We start from the raw sequence: 13,957 nt of genomic DNA, 5'->3' as shown, positions 1-13,957 counted from the left end.
AAGCTGTTGAATGTGCACACAACAACTCCATTGCACAGAGACCTGTCCGCTTTCTAGATCTCCTACCCGACTTGGTCGGGTAAACTTGAAGATCAAGCCGTATCTTGAACCGGCGCCACCATGGCCACGACGCAGGATGAAGAGGGTAGCCCCATGGCGCTGCCCGACGTGATGAAAGAGGACGACATCCTCGGTCCATCGCTGCTGGACGTGATGCAAAACATGAGCCTCTCGAGCTTGAAGGCGACGTTCTACTCGCGCTCGTGCTTTGTTGGGACGTACTCGAGCACGGACGTCGATGGTCCCAAGAAGATCCAAGACTTCTTCGTCAAGACGCTGCAGAGTCTCAGCTGCGACGCCTCCGGGCTCGTCTTTATGCTCGACGGTGCGCTCGTCGTGCTCATCGAGTCCACTGCGGATCACTTTACCGACATCTGCGTCGCGCTCCACGACTTCCCCAACGTCTCGGACGTCAAGGTGGTCGCGACCTGCGACGACAACTCGAAGCGGCTGATCCCAAGCTTGTTCTTTAAGAAGCTTTCGATCAGCAAGCCCAACGACGCCAACGAAAGCGACGTCCCACAAGCAGCGAGCACCATGTTCTTCAACCTCGTGACGCTCGCGCGCCGCCTCGGGACACAGCCTGCCGTCTGTGCTCTCCTTTTAACCGCGTCAATGCTAACACTTGGAGTAGGCAAACATCAAAAAGTCCCTCGCGGCGCCAAGCAACAGCGACCAAGTGCTGTTTCCATCGGCCGAGCTCGTGCAGCTCGTTGCCAAGAGCCCGGAACTCATGACGCTGGACGAGTACCTTACGATTTACAGGGATCCCATCACGGTCGAGCTCGAGTCGGAGAGAGTGTGGCCGATTCACCCGCTCATTTCGTACTAACGCAGGCAACAACTAATGACATGGATGGTACATGTGGGCATTCTTGGCATTAGCTACATGCTCAGTGACGACGAGAACGATGTCGGGTGGGCCTTATTATCGAGCGTGCAGCTACCGCCAGTGCAGTAGCCATCGGTCAAGGCTTCGGCGACGTCCAGAAAGGCGCAGCTGCCGCCCGGGCAGGTCGCCCCCGTCGACCCGAGAAAGCCACAGCGGCCGCCTACTCATATGGCATCACAAAGCTTGCAGCAGTCACAACGGCACGAAAACCTTGGCAAATCGGCGCCACGCAGTTCCTATGCAGCTCAATGAGCATGCCAGGACACTGGCAGAGGCAAATGTACCGAAAATCACAGACGCCACCGGTGCACGAGACGCTGGTTGCGCAGTCTTGAAAGTAGCAGCCGCCATGCGGACAGTCTTTAGCGTCGCACGCCGTCCGCGCAAGCGTAAAGGCGCCGCTGTGCGAGGCAATGGCGGACGCCCCCGCGACGATGGCAACGACAAAGGCAACGATCTTCATTTTGGCCGCAACCTTTCGCTGACAATAGACTATTTCCAGAAATGTGCAAGAAAATACTGTGAGAGTAGTAATAGTATTCGAACGTGTTGGGCGACGGCTCGATGCTATAAGTGTAGAGCTTGACGTCAGCACTCGCACTGGAATGTACAGCCTCAGTCTTGAGCTCAAGAGCAATACCTTCGCCCTCCATAGCGCAGCAAAAACCAACATGCAATTGACGAAGTAGTTTTAATAGCGTTAATTTTTATGGTTTGAAATAGAGTTGGGTTGTCGAGCATCGATGCGACGCCGTCGGGAGATGCTCGTGCATGTCACTCCTGCCAAAGACAATGCGACGTGCACGACACTAACAGCAACGCATTCTCGTTGTTCCACCAGCACCTACGTAGTTGGCTGAAGACCCCATGGGTACGCTATTGCTGTGTATTCTATATTTGACGTCTACCGACGGAAATAGTGTCATTTCTGCTTGGGAAAGGACGATGATGCAAACAGCGGCGAAGGCGGTCCGGCAACGCTGGCCTGTGGCAGCGACCGTCACTGCGACTGCAACTGCGTTAGCGCTCGCAGGGTACGCGCAAGTGCATATAGCCCACATGCTGAGAGGATGCATAGACTCCAAGCGTACGGCGGCAAGTCGCCGGTCAAGGCCAATGACACAGCGACACCTAGAGCGTTCGAAGGCAGCGCCGCACTGACGTCGTCTGCGAATCCCAATGCGCCGCCATCGCCGGTGCAAGCCGCCCGGCCACGCCGCGCGTCGCTCGTGCAACTTGACTACTTTCGCTTCCTGCTCATCCCCGTGTTTTTCGGGCTCATGGGCGCCGTGCTCGCCGTCGCCAACTATTTTGACGCGCTCAACCGATCGCATTACCCTTCACTGGCAGACATGGTGTCGCGCTGCATTCTCTGGGCCGTCTTTGCTCTTCAGGTAGCCTGGTGCTTGGATCCAATGGCGTCCGAAACGCAGTCGTAGACCTTGACGCTCTGGCCGCTCCTGACGCGCACGTCACGCTTGCGGTCGTTCCGCGCCAACCTTCTGCTCAAAGCAGCGCATTCTCGCAAGCTCTCCGTGTACTTTGGCCTGCAAAACGCCATCGTTGCACTGGTACACACATGGCCACGATGTTGATCGCTCGTACATTTTGCCTAGACGGTGTGGCTTCCGTTTGCTGTGCTGGCATTTGAAGCGTATACCGAGATGATTCAAGTCTCTACACTTCAGCTCTACGCGTTGCTGGCGGTCGTCAACGCGCTTCTAGCCAGTGTGCAAAAGCACATTTACACCCTCATTCAGCTCAACCCAGGTCCATTTTTGCGACCGACAAGATTCGAGTGTTGATGTGATTTTGGTAGAACTGTGCATTCTGTGACCTCACGAGCCTACATTTGACCATCTCTGTGATGCACATACGGCTGTGCTGGGTCTATTTAACGTCAAGATGAACGCGATGACAAGCCCTTTCTCACAAGTGGTGTCTCTTTGCATGACAACAGCAGGGAAAATAGGGCGAAGCGACTTATTCGCGGCGAATTTTTTTCTGTGCTCTGGCAAACCAGTGTCCCAGCTAGCGCTGCTGCCGAGTAGCTTTGGACGTTATGGCACCGAGCGCGCGCTTAGAAACGCCGAGTGGGTCGCACTTCCGTCGCTCTAATACCACTGCTAGCTGGTGGAATTGCCAAAGCTGCGTCGCTTTGCTCTGGCACTGAAAGGGCCTCACTCACCTGGCGGGTACTACCTCGTGGAGACAGGACAACGACCCCGCCAGTGAACGCGTTCGGGAGCGATTGAGTAACTTGACCGGTCGGTGTGTATGCAGAAAGTCGACATAGCGCGGGCGCGCGGGTGTCCGTTTCGTGTACCAATTTTCGGCGCCATTGGTTTTTAGCGTGCCACGTCATGACCAGCGGTGTAACCGCTAGAGATATGTAAAAACAGGAGTTGCGCAAATGCCAAGTAGCTCAGTCCGTGTGAGCCCGAGCGTCCAGAGCTGTGCGCTGGCGACGCGACCGCCGTATGTGGTCACATGGAACCGCGTCTCGATCGCAACGAGCCTCTTCATGCTGCTCAACATCACCCTCATGGTACAGTTTGGCATTAGTGCCCTCTCTGACTAGGATCATTTAGCCGCTCAAGGCGTACATATCGGAAGCTTTTCCGTGGCAAGGAGCGCGCGCGCCGGTGGCAGCATGGGACACGACGTCGGCGTACGATATCGCGTACTTGAACTTGACGCTGGACCTCGTTAGCAGTACGGGGCTTGCCAATCGGCCTGCGTTTTACCGCAACGTGACACTGCGTACCGACGTCTTTCGAACGCTTTTGGACATGCGGGATATGGCGCCCGTGACCGACTGCCTCTCGTTTCTGTACAGCAAGCCCGGCGTCCTCTTTTACGCCCCATCGTACCAGGACGTTCTCTGCGCTTTTGCGGCCGCTGACCACCGCAACGCGAGTGACGCCATGCGCTGGCATAAGCGCGGAGCTTGCCAGTGCGTCACGCTTCTGAGTTTTGTCGTGGCCCAAGGCTGCGTTTGGCTCACGAGTGGCGATGATATTGCGTCAAGTGCACCAACGACAAGCGTCTTTACATTGACGTTTACGGTCCAGCTCCCGAAATTTCACTATTGGCTCTGGTTCAAGTTCGTATACCGCGTTGGTTTAATTGGCTTTGTGGTTTGGATGTCGTATTCGCGCTACTATCGATTTTGCGGCGAGCTGCGCCACATTGTCAAGCACCACGGACACATGGTACCTCGACCGAGCCGAGACTGGAGCTTTGAGATTGTCATGGGCGATCCGACGTCCATCGTGCTGCGTGACCCCGTCGTGTGCACCTTGTTTTCGATTGACGTGTGGCTCAGTATCGAGTACGTCGGTATCGCCGCGATACGGGCCACTCAAATCTCGGACGTCTACTACCTCTTTATCGCGTTTTTGTACTTTTCTCGCACGGTACTTATCTCGAAACCCAACCTCGTAACATTCCATCTTGACGACATTGTCCTTTTGATAGGTGTGGTTTGCCTACTTAGCGCTCTGTCTCGTGGGCAAAGTACTCAAGAAATGGCGAAAGGAGCACTGTTTTATCGAAGTCGACAAGACGCTCATGGCGATGGGCGTCACGTTCTTCGCCATCCCGCTCTTGTATGTACAGGCCAACACCCCTCTCGTGGGCCTCTACTTTTGGCTCTTTCGAGTGCTCGCCATGACAGACCCAGAGCACCAGCAAGAGGTGGCGCTTGGCTGCATCGCCATCTCCATCATGATTGGGAGCATCCCACTCGTCTACGGCTTTGGCCGCCGCCGTTCTCGTACAAGCACGGACGCACATCATGTGAGCAGCGCTCTTCTTCCTCTTCCATCGGGCGTCGTCCAGCCAGCTCGACGTGCGACGTCTTATGCCAGTCAGCTGTATAATGGTTTCAAGGAGCGCACGCTTTTTCGTCTCGTGCGCTGCTTCGTGCCGGAGCATGGCGATGTTGTCGAGTCGGGCGGGTCCATCTACGAGGCCTTTGCGGCGAACCCTCGCTACAAGCAGTACCCAACCCTCGGGCAACGTGGTGTCGACTGCTTTCTTGTATGTAAAAAGGATGGCGCCGCCACGCACGTCGTGCGTCTCAGCCTCGGCTCGTGTCTCGACCGGCAGCTTGAAGATGCGAGCATCGCGATCACTGACGACACAACCGCCGACGATCCCGTTGCCGTCTTTCATAGCATTATGCCCGTGTCTGGCGCAGGAACACGGCGCTTCCAGCTGCAGCGCGGCTTCACCGACAGCGCTTGGTTTATGTAGCATTGTCCATGAATTATGCAAACCAAGGTGTGATGGCAGCGCGCCACGTTATCAAAAAAGCGTTTCGTATTGAGAGTTTATCTTCGCGCGGGTTCGCGGGAAATAGCAGTGAGAAGGCGAGCGACTTCCACGAGGGAGTTCCTCGCTTGCGGCGATTGCCATTGCCGGCAACGACACGCGTCTCTCGATGCCACTCTCAACCTCAGTAAAAAAGAGGGGGCCCGGGGACATGTCCGCGCTTCTCTACGCCTTCGTCGTTTATTCCACCTGTGATTGGTCGAAATCACGGTCCGCTCGTCGTCTCATTGGCTGTCGCTTGAAGTAACGGTCATCCGGATACAGTGGGCAGATACATCCGAGATACATCGCGTCTTGACGAATGGCCGCCCGCGAATCCCAGCTGGTATCCGGATAGCGAGGCCGGCCCAAGGCGACCAGCATCACATCACTTCACTACCTCCTCGATGGTCCTCCAGTCTCTTGGCACGGCCCAGCACGCGCTGGACGGCGCCCTGTCTGCGCTCCAAAGCGCTTCGCCCAATGACATTACCGTCGTCGACGCGGCCTTGGCCAAACTGGAAGCCACGCTGTCGGCGCTACGAAAGGCCGCCGCCGCCCCGCGGCCAGCGCGCCAGGTCGGCTACGGCGCCTTGACGCCCGCGCCGACGGCTACAGACGACCAAGTGCCCGACTCGCAGCCGTCGATCTGGTCTGGCTTTTACAACAAGACGCTGCGGGAGCGCTACGATGTGCTCTCGCTCATGTACCCGTCGGCGCTGCCGTCGCACACACGCCGTGGTAGCGACGTCGACCAAATGGGCTCGCCCAAGCTGCGCCCGCGCAAGACGAGCATCGGGCATGTCCCGAGCATGGCGCTCGAGGAGATCGGCGCGCTGCCATCGCGAACGGCCAACCTCATGATCGAAAACTGCATTGGCGTCCTTGGTATCCCGCTCGGGTACACTATTTTACGCTCTATATCTTTGCAACTCATGGTGGATTGCTTCGTAGTCTTGGGCTCAACTTTGTGATTGACGGCCGCAGCCTCTCGGTGCCCATGGCCGTCGAAGAGCCGTCGGTCGTCGCGGCCGCGTCCAGTGCCGCCAAGCTCATTGCGGCCTACGGTGGCGGCTTCCACACCGAGACATCGGGCAACATTATGACGTCGCAGATCCAGCTGCTCGACACGGCGGACGTGCCCGCGGCGATTGCGGCGATCGCGTCGCACCGCGACTACCTCGTCGACTATGCCAACACCAACTTGTGCGCCAACATGAAGCGCCGTGGTGGCGGCGTGCTCCACGTCTACGCGCGCGAGGTCTCGCCGTTGGCGCCGTCGACGGCCTTTGGCTGGTACGCGGGCTACGATGACGAGCTCGTCGTACGCCCGAGCGGTGACGCGGCGACGCTCGTCGTGCACATTGACGTCGATGTGTGCGAGGCCATGGGCGCCAACATTGTCAACACGATCGCCGAAGGTCTCTCGGCCGAGGTTGCGCGCATTACGCACTCCCGCGCCGGCCTGCGCATCCTCACAAACCTCTGCGTCGCGCGGCGCGCGCGGTCGTCGTTCTCGATCCCGATTGCGTCGTTGGGCTGGAAGGGTGCGGCGGGCATGACGGTCGCCAGCCGCATCGTCGAAGCCAACGACTTTGCGATCAACGACCCGTTCCGGGCGGTGACCAACAACAAGGGCATTCTCAACGGCATTGACGCTGCCGCTGTTGCGACCGGTCAGGACTGGCGCGCGATCGAGGCTGCCGCGCACTGCTATGCGTCTCGCCACGGCCAGTACACGAGCTTGACCAAGTACGCGATCGTCGGCGACAAGCTTGTCGGGACGCTCGAGCTGCCCATGTCGGTCGGCTCGAAAGGCGGCGCGCTCCAGACGCACCCAGGGTACGCGGCGACGCATGCGATTCTCGGTCGTCCCTCGGCACAGGCGCTGGCGGGCATCCTTGTCAGCGTCGGCCTTGCCCAAAACTTTGCCGCCGTCCGTGCCCTTGCCATCACGGGCATCAACCAGGGGCACATGGCACTGCACGCGCGCAACATTGCTGTCGCGGCCGGCGCGCCCAACGAACTCGTGACCGAGCTCTGCGGTACGCCATGTGCTTTGTCAAAGGAATCTTTGTTGATACTTGCTTGATACGATAGCCTACATGCTGGCACGCGGCAGCATCAGCATCGAGACAGCCAAGGCGTACTTGACGGCCCACGCCGTCTACAAGGACATTGCGCTCGCCGAGTCGCCGACCGCGCCGCGCCGTCCGAGCATGCTCTACGTCGAGGTCGACGTTCCTGGCTTGGCCAAGCCCATTAGCGTCAACCTCGCGTTCATGTCGCTCTCGGCGCCGCAGACAATCGTCGTGACCAAGCCGAGCGGCACGACGCCGATCCAGACGCAGCTGCTTGGCGACAAGGGGTACCTGCAGCTCCAGCGCATGTTTACGTTCCTGGCGCAGATGAAGGTCATCGTGGTCGACGAAGCATCCGACAATGCGCGCGCGAACCTCGAGCTCCAGAACAAGCTCCTTCTGCTCTCGATCCTCCTCAACGTCGTGACGTACCAGCTCCAGCGGCAGCACCCGACCGTCGTGCACGAATTCATTTCGAATTTGCTCGCTCCCGACGTCGAAGAGGCCGGCCCGTGGGCCGATGCGCACTTTGCCTCGGCGAAAGACGACCCGCTCCTTAGCACGGGCCTCCCACTCCTGCTTTCGATTTGGCAAGTCTTTACGTACCACGTGGAGCAAGAAGTGTCGAGCCCGCTCCTGCAGCAAGAGCTCCTCCAGGAGCAGTGCCATCTGCTCGACTCGATTGCGCACTGGGTGCCGCCGCCAACGACGTTGGCCCAAGGCGATGCGTTCGCGGCCTACATGGAGAAGCACGCCAAGCGGTGGCAAGCCTCCATGTTCCTCCTCATCGACTGTGTGGCGCTCGATAACGCCAAGCTCACGCATGGCCGCGTCGACTTTGTCAAGCGCGTCGGCCGCTACATTGAGTGGGAAGGCATGGTCGCCCACGACATGGCCCGGTATGAGCGTGCGCTTGCGGCTGCCGACGAGCGCAACGTCTGCGTCTGGTTCAAAACGACTTTCTGTGCGGCCACCAATATGAGCGACGCGCTCCAAACCTTCCGACGGCTCTCGGAAGCCCACGCGCAGGCGGCGCATACCGCGCTGTTTGCCAACGCGGCGGAAGATACGTCGGCGCTCGTCCACCTCGCGGCGCTCGATGCGATCATGAGCTTCATTCACGCGCATTACGACGGGCTGGGCCGCAAGATGTCGTTCTAAGTCTCCAAGACGACCGTCGCCACCGTGTAGTCGCCGTCGTGCGAAATCGTCACGTGCGTGTGCTACCATAAACATATATATATACAAGACTAGCAGACAATACTGTAGTGTCTACCTGAATGGCCAGCGCCGACGCGAGCGAGTGGGTTGTACCGTCAAACGTAAGGACGGGCACGACCGGTGACGCCTTGCGCGGCGGAAGTCCTGACGTGGCGGCGACGTGAGGCGGCACGGCGGCACATTGCTTGTCCACGTAGACCTCAGGAAAGAGGATGCGCCAGGACTTGAAGGCCTTGAGCGTCGCCTCCTTGACGGCCCACCTACCGAAAATGCGAGTGGCAGGCGGCGCGACCGTGGCACAGGACGTTACCGTGAGGCGAGGAACTGGGTCTGGTTGGTCACGCCCTGCGCAGAGTCGTCCGCGAGCAGCGTCATGAAGTGGGCAATCTCCTTGGGGTGCAGATACCGCTTCAGGAAGCGGTCGCCGTATGCGCAGTAGGACTGGCGCAGCCGCGCGGTCTTGACCAGGTCGACGCCGACGCCGTAGATGCCCATGGAGCTGGCGGCGGATTGGGCAATCCCCTAGCATATCCTAAGATTATGGCCAATCATGGTGCAATTCCATCTGGCTAAACGCACGCCATTCAAGCAAGGAACGTGGTTGGTCAAGGACACATTGCTCAATGCAAAAGCCCATAAGACTGGAGTGCTCAATAGGACGTATTTTAGAGTGAGAGAGGGCGCTATATGACGAGTATAAGGACAACACAGCCCTCCTTAGACCGAACGGGAGGGTCAAGATGTGCGTGCATTCAGAGCTTTGAAGCTCGACGTGGCCAAACGCACCAATCGCTTGCCTGCAAGTCTATCAGAGCGTTGAGATTGGTTGAATTGCAGTGCATTTCTACGAATCAAATGGGCTGGAGGTTGAAACAGCCAAAACAACCCAGCGACCCAAATTTACATTTCCGTTCCGGTATCATGGACCGCGTGCGCATCATGCTGGGCGGGACGTCGTCGAGCGCCGTGACGGCCGTCGCCAACATCAAGGTCCCGGGCACGACCGCAAGCGACTCGGCCATGGAAGAGGCCGGCTGCGGCTGCCAAAAGCTCACCAAGAAGCAGCGCATGATCGGCTTTGGTATCTGCTTTGGCCTTGGCTACGTCATTAGCTTTGTCGTACGGCCGCTTGGCTCGATACCTGTCGCCTCATGCTTCTGCGTGAACCTAGTCGACGTTTGCGCTCTTGGCTGGGTCGCGCAACGGCGCCAAGTTTGGTATTCTCTACTCGCTCGGCAACATCATTGCGCTTTGCGGGTATGGACGATGACGCGCGGCAACGAGCACGACGAATGACCATTCTGTAGGTCGGGCTTTCTCGTGGGTCCGGCGCAGCAAGTGAAGCTCATGATGAAGCCCGTGCGTCGTATTGCTGCCGCTATTTACATCAGCATGATCGTGCTCGTCCTCGTACTCGCAATTCTGGTACTCGCGTCTGGCATCTGGCGTTGATTCCAAGTATTTCGACGGTCTAGGCACCAAACCTTGGACTGCTCATTCTTCTTTTGGTGCTGGTCCAGTTTGGCGCTGCTGTGTGGTACGCGCTTCTTGATCCACAAACCTGCAAAGGACTCCATGTAGGTACTCGGCGAGCTACATCCCGTACGGCCGCAAGATGATCACATCGCTGGGCTCGAAATGCATGAAGTCGATGGCGTAAATGTGCTGCACAAATACACGCTCCAATTACGCTGCAGATATGAGTCCTAGTACCCGCGCTCCCACTCGACCAAGTAGCTCAGCGTCGAGTTGGAGAGGTAGAGCCAGAGGTTTTTCAAAAACACATCCGCGACGTCCTCGGCCATGCTGAGCGCCGCGACATGCGGCGTGATCGTCACGAGCGGGTGGGTCCAGAGCACCGAGTCAATTGGGAGCGGCTCGACAGCAAATACATCCAAGACCGCGCTCGAGAGCCACTTGCGCTTGAACGCGTTCACAAGCGACGCTTCGTCAATGACGTCGCCGCGCCCGACGTTGATAAAGCACGCCTTCTTCTTGGCACACACCCGGAGCACGTCGCCCGAGAGGCAGTGCCGCGTCGCCTGCGTGCTCGGGAGCACGTTGATTACATAGTCGGCGCGGGATAAGACGTACTCCAAGTTCTCCGAGACGTCAATGCCGCAGTCGATGCCCGCGTGGTGCGCAATGTCCCGCTTGAGGCCCACGACGCGGAAACCGGCGTTGAACACGAGCTTCCCGATCGCCATGCCAATGTCGCCAAAGCCGAGGATGCCGACCGTCACCTCCTTGAAGTGCCGGTACCGCATCTCGAGCGGCCGAAACTCGCGCTTGGCCTGGAACTGCACAGCGTGCATGAAATGGCGCTCCTTGGCAATGATCCACCTGCAGCAAAATGATATAGGAGGCATGCAGGACGACGTCTTACCCGAGGACATATTGTGCCATGTGCACGCCCATGATACCGCCGGCGCGCGTGAGGGCAAAGTTGCGCTTCTCTTGGTGCAAGAGCGCGTCGACGCCGGCAAATGTCGACTGCATCCACTTGAGATTGCGCGCGACGGGGAGGACCTTGAGACACGCCTTCGGGTCCCCGAGGAGCACTTGCGAGTCTTCGAGGAGCTTCATGAGCATCGTGTCTTGCGGGTCGATCTCGGACGGGTTGATGGGCGTGAACGTGATGCGCTCCAGCAACTGCGGGAACGACGACATCTTCTTGAGCACAATGTCGCACAAGTTGGGGATGGTCGAGATGACGGGCACGTGGATCGTTGCGTCGCTAATGTAGTGGCCTTCGTGTGGTTTCGTGAGCTGCGCGCTACGACATGTAATGCGTGAGACCAAGGTGGATGATGGCAAAACGGACCTGTACAGTCGCTGGAGCCGATAGCCGCCGACGCCGAGGATGCCCCGGATCTCAATTTGACTTAGCCCCATGGCCATGAGGTTGCGAATCATCGTGTTGGCCTTCTCGTACTCGTGCTCGCCAAACTTGGACTTGAGCGCAGCGTACTCGGTCTGAATCTCCTGGACGCGCTCGATACCGAGCCGCTCAATGACGCGTGACGCTGCGCGCGTCGTCTTCATCTCGCTCGTCAGTGGGCACTTGGACGGTCGAAGCGGCTTCATGACCTTGCCCATCTTCTCGCCGCCCTTTGTATGCTTGGCTATCTTGCGGTTGAGCTCGACAAACTCCATTTCGTCAAACTCTTCCATGTCCTCGACGTTCTGGCCGTCGTGGTCGGCCGACTCGGCGTGGCCACCACCGTCCGCCGAAGAGAGATGCATGAGAGAGTCGTCGCGCAGGCCGTGGGCTTCGTCGAGGCGGCGCTGGGCCGCGTACTCGTCGGCCTTGGCCTCGTCCATCGCTCCGCGTCCAGCGTATTCTTCGGAAATAATCGGGTGTGCGTCAAATTAGGACTTTTTGGCCTCAACCTAGGTCATCCGCGCCATAAAAAGCACCCATCTGACCCAGAACATACACTTGTCATTTGTATGTGCTTCCAATGCAGCGATCTAAAAATGGCGCCACGCCACATTTAATGCCATTGACGTGGCAGCGGCAAACCGTTTCGGGATGGCGGACGCTGGGTTTCCATCGCTTGGCGTCTCTGCGGCGAGCCTTGTGGCTTGGAAGGATGAGCTCGTCGCCCAAGGACACTTGTCTCCGTCGATGACGACCAGCGATGTGTGCGAAAGCGTCGTCAAGCCCGCGACGCTGGGCCGCAACCTATCGTTTGCCGAGACGTTGGCGGCGCCAGCGGTCGCACCGGCGACACACTTCGTATCTCATGCGTGGAAGTACGCGTTCGTGGACCTCGTCGCAGCGATCGAGATATTCGCGCTCACCGAAGGCGGCGAGTACCCGTACTTTTGGCTCGACTTGCTCGTCGTCGACCAGCACAACGCGCCGAGCCGCCCGCACACGTGGTGGTCAACGACGTTTGTGTCGGCCATTCGCGCCATTGGCAAGGTCGTGTTGGTGTTTTCACCACTCTTGGACCCAATCCCGCTCTCGCGCGCGTGGTGCCTCTGGGAGCTCTACGCCTCCATTCAGGCCGAGGCGAGCGTGGCGCTGGCCATGCCCACGGAACAGTGGACGCTGTACCGCGTCCAGTTGCGCGAGAACCGCCACGCTGTCTTGCAGTCGGTCGAGCACCTCGATGCGCGCCGCGCCGAGGCCTTCAATCCGGACGACAAAGCAGCGATCTTTGCCGCGATCGAGGCGATGCCATTGGGCTTTGACGGGCTTAACGACCGCGTCCGCCAGCTCATTGCCGGGATCCTCCTTGTCGGTGTCGCGCGACACGCGTGCCAAGACGGTGACCTGCACGGTATCGTCGACGTACTCGCGCTCTCGCCCAACGTCGACTTGATGACATCGACGTTCACGCCGCTGGGCATCGCCGCCGACATGAACTCACCGCTGGTCGGTGACTTTTTGCTCGGGCGCGGGGCTGACGTCAACGCGCCGATGGTCGGCGGGGACACGCCGCTCCACGTGGCGTGCCGCGCTGGCAACGTTGACATGGTGCGATTGCTCCTGCTTGCCGACGCCGACGTGACACGGCGCAACACCGCGGGACGAACGGCTCTGGACGAAGCCATCGACGTCGTCGCGTCCCAGCCTACGCCAGCAGCATCCTGTGAGCCGACGAGCTCATTGGGGCAGGCGAAGCGATTGCAGCTTGAAGCCGCGGTCAACGCGTCGGCCAATGCACTCTTGTCACTTACGAAAAACGACGTGAACGAGCTCAAGTCGTTCAGCCGACCGCCACGGGTCTGCGCCGTCGTCATGCAGTGCGTGGTACTGATACTGGGTCTTGCGCCGAATCCAGCGCCGACACTGGACTACTGGGAGATCGCCAAGCGCAAGCTCTTTTCGAATCCGCACTTTGCCCACGAACTCGTTGGCTTTGATTTTGTCTGCGTGCTCGAAGGAGAGTGTGCGGTGATTGCCGAGGTGCTTGCGCTCGCAAACGACCCGATGCTGGACCCAACGACCGCCAAAAACGTCAGTGTGGCCATGTGGGCGTGCAGTCTCTGGGTGCGCGCCTACCTCGTGGCGCACGAGCTCCGAAACGACGCTGATGCCGGCGCGGTGGCGGCTCACGCAGAGGCCATCGCGTCCGACGTAGCATCTGCCGGCAACGTAGCAAACGACCATGTGCGCCGCTGCAACGAATGCATTGCGGTGCTCCAAGAGCACATGCGCACTCAAGAGAGCTCTCGCCCCGCCGTCGAAGCGACGCCCGTGGTGCCCAGGAGCCTCAAGGAGCCTCTTGTGACACAAGTGGCCATAGAGGCCATCACCGAAGCGAGTACGACGGCGGTGATGTCCGAGCCAGTCACGTAATATCAGCAAATGATATGAGCTCCACTTTCATATATCGACATTTAATCAAGGAATTGTGCTGCTGACTCACCA

At 58.9% G+C, this 13,957-nt stretch overlaps 9 protein-coding genes across 9 annotated transcripts; 6 read left to right on the top strand and 3 right to left on the bottom strand.

Moving 5' to 3' along the window:
* Positions 1–88: 88 nt before the first annotated feature.
* On the top strand, positions 89–932 carry SDRG_01934 (hypothetical protein). Its single transcript, XM_008607490.1, has 2 exons — positions 89–648; positions 695–932. The coding sequence occupies exons 1-2, from the start codon at positions 121–123 to the stop codon at positions 890–892; spliced, it is 726 nt and encodes a 241-aa protein (XP_008605712.1). The 5' UTR covers positions 89–120; the 3' UTR covers positions 893–932.
* Positions 914–1,443, bottom strand: SDRG_01933 (hypothetical protein). The gene is made up of 3 exons (XM_008607489.1): positions 1,237–1,443; positions 1,163–1,188; positions 914–1,112 (listed from the first exon to the last, which is right to left on the bottom strand). Exons 1-3 carry the CDS (start codon positions 1,413–1,415, stop codon positions 946–948), a joined length of 372 nt encoding a protein of 123 aa, XP_008605711.1. The 5' UTR covers positions 1,416–1,443; the 3' UTR covers positions 914–945.
* Positions 1,444–1,888: 445 nt separating this feature from the next.
* On the top strand, positions 1,889–2,946 carry SDRG_01932 (hypothetical protein). The gene is made up of 5 exons (XM_008607488.1): positions 1,889–1,986; positions 2,031–2,346; positions 2,392–2,523; positions 2,569–2,722; positions 2,772–2,946. Exons 1-5 carry the CDS (start codon positions 1,898–1,900, stop codon positions 2,786–2,788), a joined length of 708 nt encoding a protein of 235 aa, XP_008605710.1. The 5' UTR covers positions 1,889–1,897; the 3' UTR covers positions 2,789–2,946.
* A 414-nt stretch (positions 2,947–3,360) lies between these two features.
* On the top strand, positions 3,361–5,282 carry SDRG_01931 (hypothetical protein). The gene is made up of 3 exons (XM_008607487.1): positions 3,361–3,500; positions 3,544–4,371; positions 4,433–5,282. Exons 1-3 carry the CDS (start codon positions 3,366–3,368, stop codon positions 5,210–5,212), a joined length of 1,743 nt encoding a protein of 580 aa, XP_008605709.1. The 5' UTR covers positions 3,361–3,365; the 3' UTR covers positions 5,213–5,282.
* A 394-nt stretch (positions 5,283–5,676) lies between these two features.
* Positions 5,677–8,511, top strand: SDRG_01930 (hypothetical protein; the record flags this gene model as incomplete). Its single annotated transcript, XM_008607486.1, has 3 exons — positions 5,677–6,170; positions 6,224–7,314; positions 7,370–8,511. 3 exons carry the CDS (start codon positions 5,677–5,679, stop codon positions 8,509–8,511), a joined length of 2,727 nt encoding a protein of 908 aa, XP_008605708.1.
* SDRG_01929 (hypothetical protein) lies at positions 8,447–9,168 on the bottom strand. Its single transcript, XM_008607485.1, has 4 exons — positions 9,151–9,168; positions 8,882–9,093; positions 8,627–8,831; positions 8,447–8,573 (listed from the first exon to the last, which is right to left on the bottom strand). Exons 2-4 carry the CDS (start codon positions 9,064–9,066, stop codon positions 8,508–8,510), a joined length of 456 nt encoding a protein of 151 aa, XP_008605707.1. The 5' UTR covers positions 9,067–9,093; positions 9,151–9,168; the 3' UTR covers positions 8,447–8,507.
* A 290-nt stretch (positions 9,169–9,458) lies between these two features.
* Positions 9,459–10,271, top strand: SDRG_01928 (hypothetical protein). Its single transcript, XM_008607484.1, has 5 exons — positions 9,459–9,690; positions 9,743–9,828; positions 9,879–9,996; positions 10,047–10,108; positions 10,153–10,271. The coding sequence occupies exons 1-5, from the start codon at positions 9,493–9,495 to the stop codon at positions 10,229–10,231; spliced, it is 543 nt and encodes a 180-aa protein (XP_008605706.1). The 5' UTR covers positions 9,459–9,492; the 3' UTR covers positions 10,232–10,271.
* Positions 10,233–11,935, bottom strand: SDRG_01927 (hypothetical protein). Its single transcript, XM_008607483.1, has 3 exons — positions 11,396–11,935; positions 10,958–11,347; positions 10,233–10,914 (listed from the first exon to the last, which is right to left on the bottom strand). The coding sequence occupies exons 1-3, from the start codon at positions 11,893–11,895 to the stop codon at positions 10,278–10,280; spliced, it is 1,527 nt and encodes a 508-aa protein (XP_008605705.1). The 5' UTR covers positions 11,896–11,935; the 3' UTR covers positions 10,233–10,277.
* A 171-nt stretch (positions 11,936–12,106) lies between these two features.
* Positions 12,107–13,952, top strand: SDRG_01926 (hypothetical protein; the record flags this gene model as incomplete). The annotated part of the gene is made up of 1 exon (XM_008607482.1): positions 12,107–13,952. The coding sequence occupies one exon, from the start codon at positions 12,107–12,109 to the stop codon at positions 13,883–13,885; it is 1,779 nt and encodes a 592-aa protein (XP_008605704.1). The 3' UTR covers positions 13,886–13,952.
* Between the last annotated feature and the right edge of the window lie 5 nt (positions 13,953–13,957).

Source organism: Saprolegnia diclina (genome assembly GCF_000281045.1).
Source record: "Saprolegnia diclina VS20 unplaced genomic scaffold supercont1.4, whole genome shotgun sequence".
Classification (NCBI taxonomy): Eukaryota; Oomycota; class Saprolegniomycetes; order Saprolegniales; family Saprolegniaceae; genus Saprolegnia; species Saprolegnia diclina.
Note: the sequence above shows the minus strand (reverse complement) of the source record. Positions and strands in the feature narration are given on the sequence as shown.

Excerpts from the sequence above, each read along its gene's own strand:
- SDRG_01931 (XM_008607487.1), top strand. The coding sequence starts at position 3,366 with ATGCCAAGTAGCTCAGTCCGTGTGAGCCCGAGCGTCCAGAGCTGTGCG. Across the intron at positions 3,501-3,543 it reads TGCTCAACATCACCCTCATG|CCGCTCAAGGCGTACATATC; the intron begins GTACAGTTTGGC and ends AGGATCATTTAG. Across the intron at positions 4,372-4,432 it reads TTTTGTACTTTTCTCGCACG|GTGTGGTTTGCCTACTTAGC; the intron begins GTACTTATCTCG and ends TCCTTTTGATAG.
- SDRG_01929 (XM_008607485.1), bottom strand. The coding sequence starts at position 9,066 with ATGGGCATCTACGGCGTCGGCGTCGACCTGGTCAAGACCGCGCGGCTG. Across the intron at positions 8,832-8,881 it reads ACCCAGTTCCTCGCCTCACG|GTGGGCCGTCAAGGAGGCGA; the intron begins GTAACGTCCTGT and ends CATTTTCGGTAG. Across the intron at positions 8,574-8,626 it reads CGTCGGCGCTGGCCATTCAG|CACACGCACGTGACGATTTC; the intron begins GTAGACACTACA and ends TGTTTATGGTAG.
- SDRG_01932 (XM_008607488.1), top strand. The coding sequence starts at position 1,898 with ATGATGCAAACAGCGGCGAAGGCGGTCCGGCAACGCTGGCCTGTGGCA. Across the intron at positions 2,347-2,391 it reads GGGCCGTCTTTGCTCTTCAG|ACCTTGACGCTCTGGCCGCT; the intron begins GTAGCCTGGTGC and ends ACGCAGTCGTAG. Across the intron at positions 2,524-2,568 it reads AAAACGCCATCGTTGCACTG|ACGGTGTGGCTTCCGTTTGC; the intron begins GTACACACATGG and ends CATTTTGCCTAG.
- SDRG_01928 (XM_008607484.1), top strand. The coding sequence starts at position 9,493 with ATGGACCGCGTGCGCATCATGCTGGGCGGGACGTCGTCGAGCGCCGTG. Across the intron at positions 9,829-9,878 it reads AACATCATTGCGCTTTGCGG|GTCGGGCTTTCTCGTGGGTC; the intron begins GTATGGACGATG and ends ACCATTCTGTAG. Across the intron at positions 10,109-10,152 it reads CAGTTTGGCGCTGCTGTGTG|GTACTCGGCGAGCTACATCC; the intron begins GTACGCGCTTCT and ends GACTCCATGTAG.
- SDRG_01927 (XM_008607483.1), bottom strand. The coding sequence starts at position 11,895 with ATGGACGAGGCCAAGGCCGACGAGTACGCGGCCCAGCGCCGCCTCGAC. Across the intron at positions 11,348-11,395 it reads CGGCTCCAGCGACTGTACAG|CGCGCAGCTCACGAAACCAC; the intron begins GTCCGTTTTGCC and ends TACATGTCGTAG. Across the intron at positions 10,915-10,957 it reads ATGGCACAATATGTCCTCGG|GTGGATCATTGCCAAGGAGC; the intron begins GTAAGACGTCGT and ends ATTTTGCTGCAG.
- SDRG_01933 (XM_008607489.1), bottom strand. The coding sequence starts at position 1,415 with ATGAAGATCGTTGCCTTTGTCGTTGCCATCGTCGCGGGGGCGTCCGCC. Across the intron at positions 1,189-1,236 it reads GGTGGCGTCTGTGATTTTCG|GAACTGCGTGGCGCCGATTT; the intron begins GTACATTTGCCT and ends TGAGCTGCATAG. Across the intron at positions 1,113-1,162 it reads CGTGGCGCCGATTTGCCAAG|GCGGCCGCTGTGGCTTTCTC; the intron begins GTTTTCGTGCCG and ends CCATATGAGTAG.
- SDRG_01934 (XM_008607490.1), top strand. The coding sequence starts at position 121 with ATGGCCACGACGCAGGATGAAGAGGGTAGCCCCATGGCGCTGCCCGAC. Across the intron at positions 649-694 it reads GCCTCGGGACACAGCCTGCC|GCAAACATCAAAAAGTCCCT; the intron begins GTCTGTGCTCTC and ends CACTTGGAGTAG.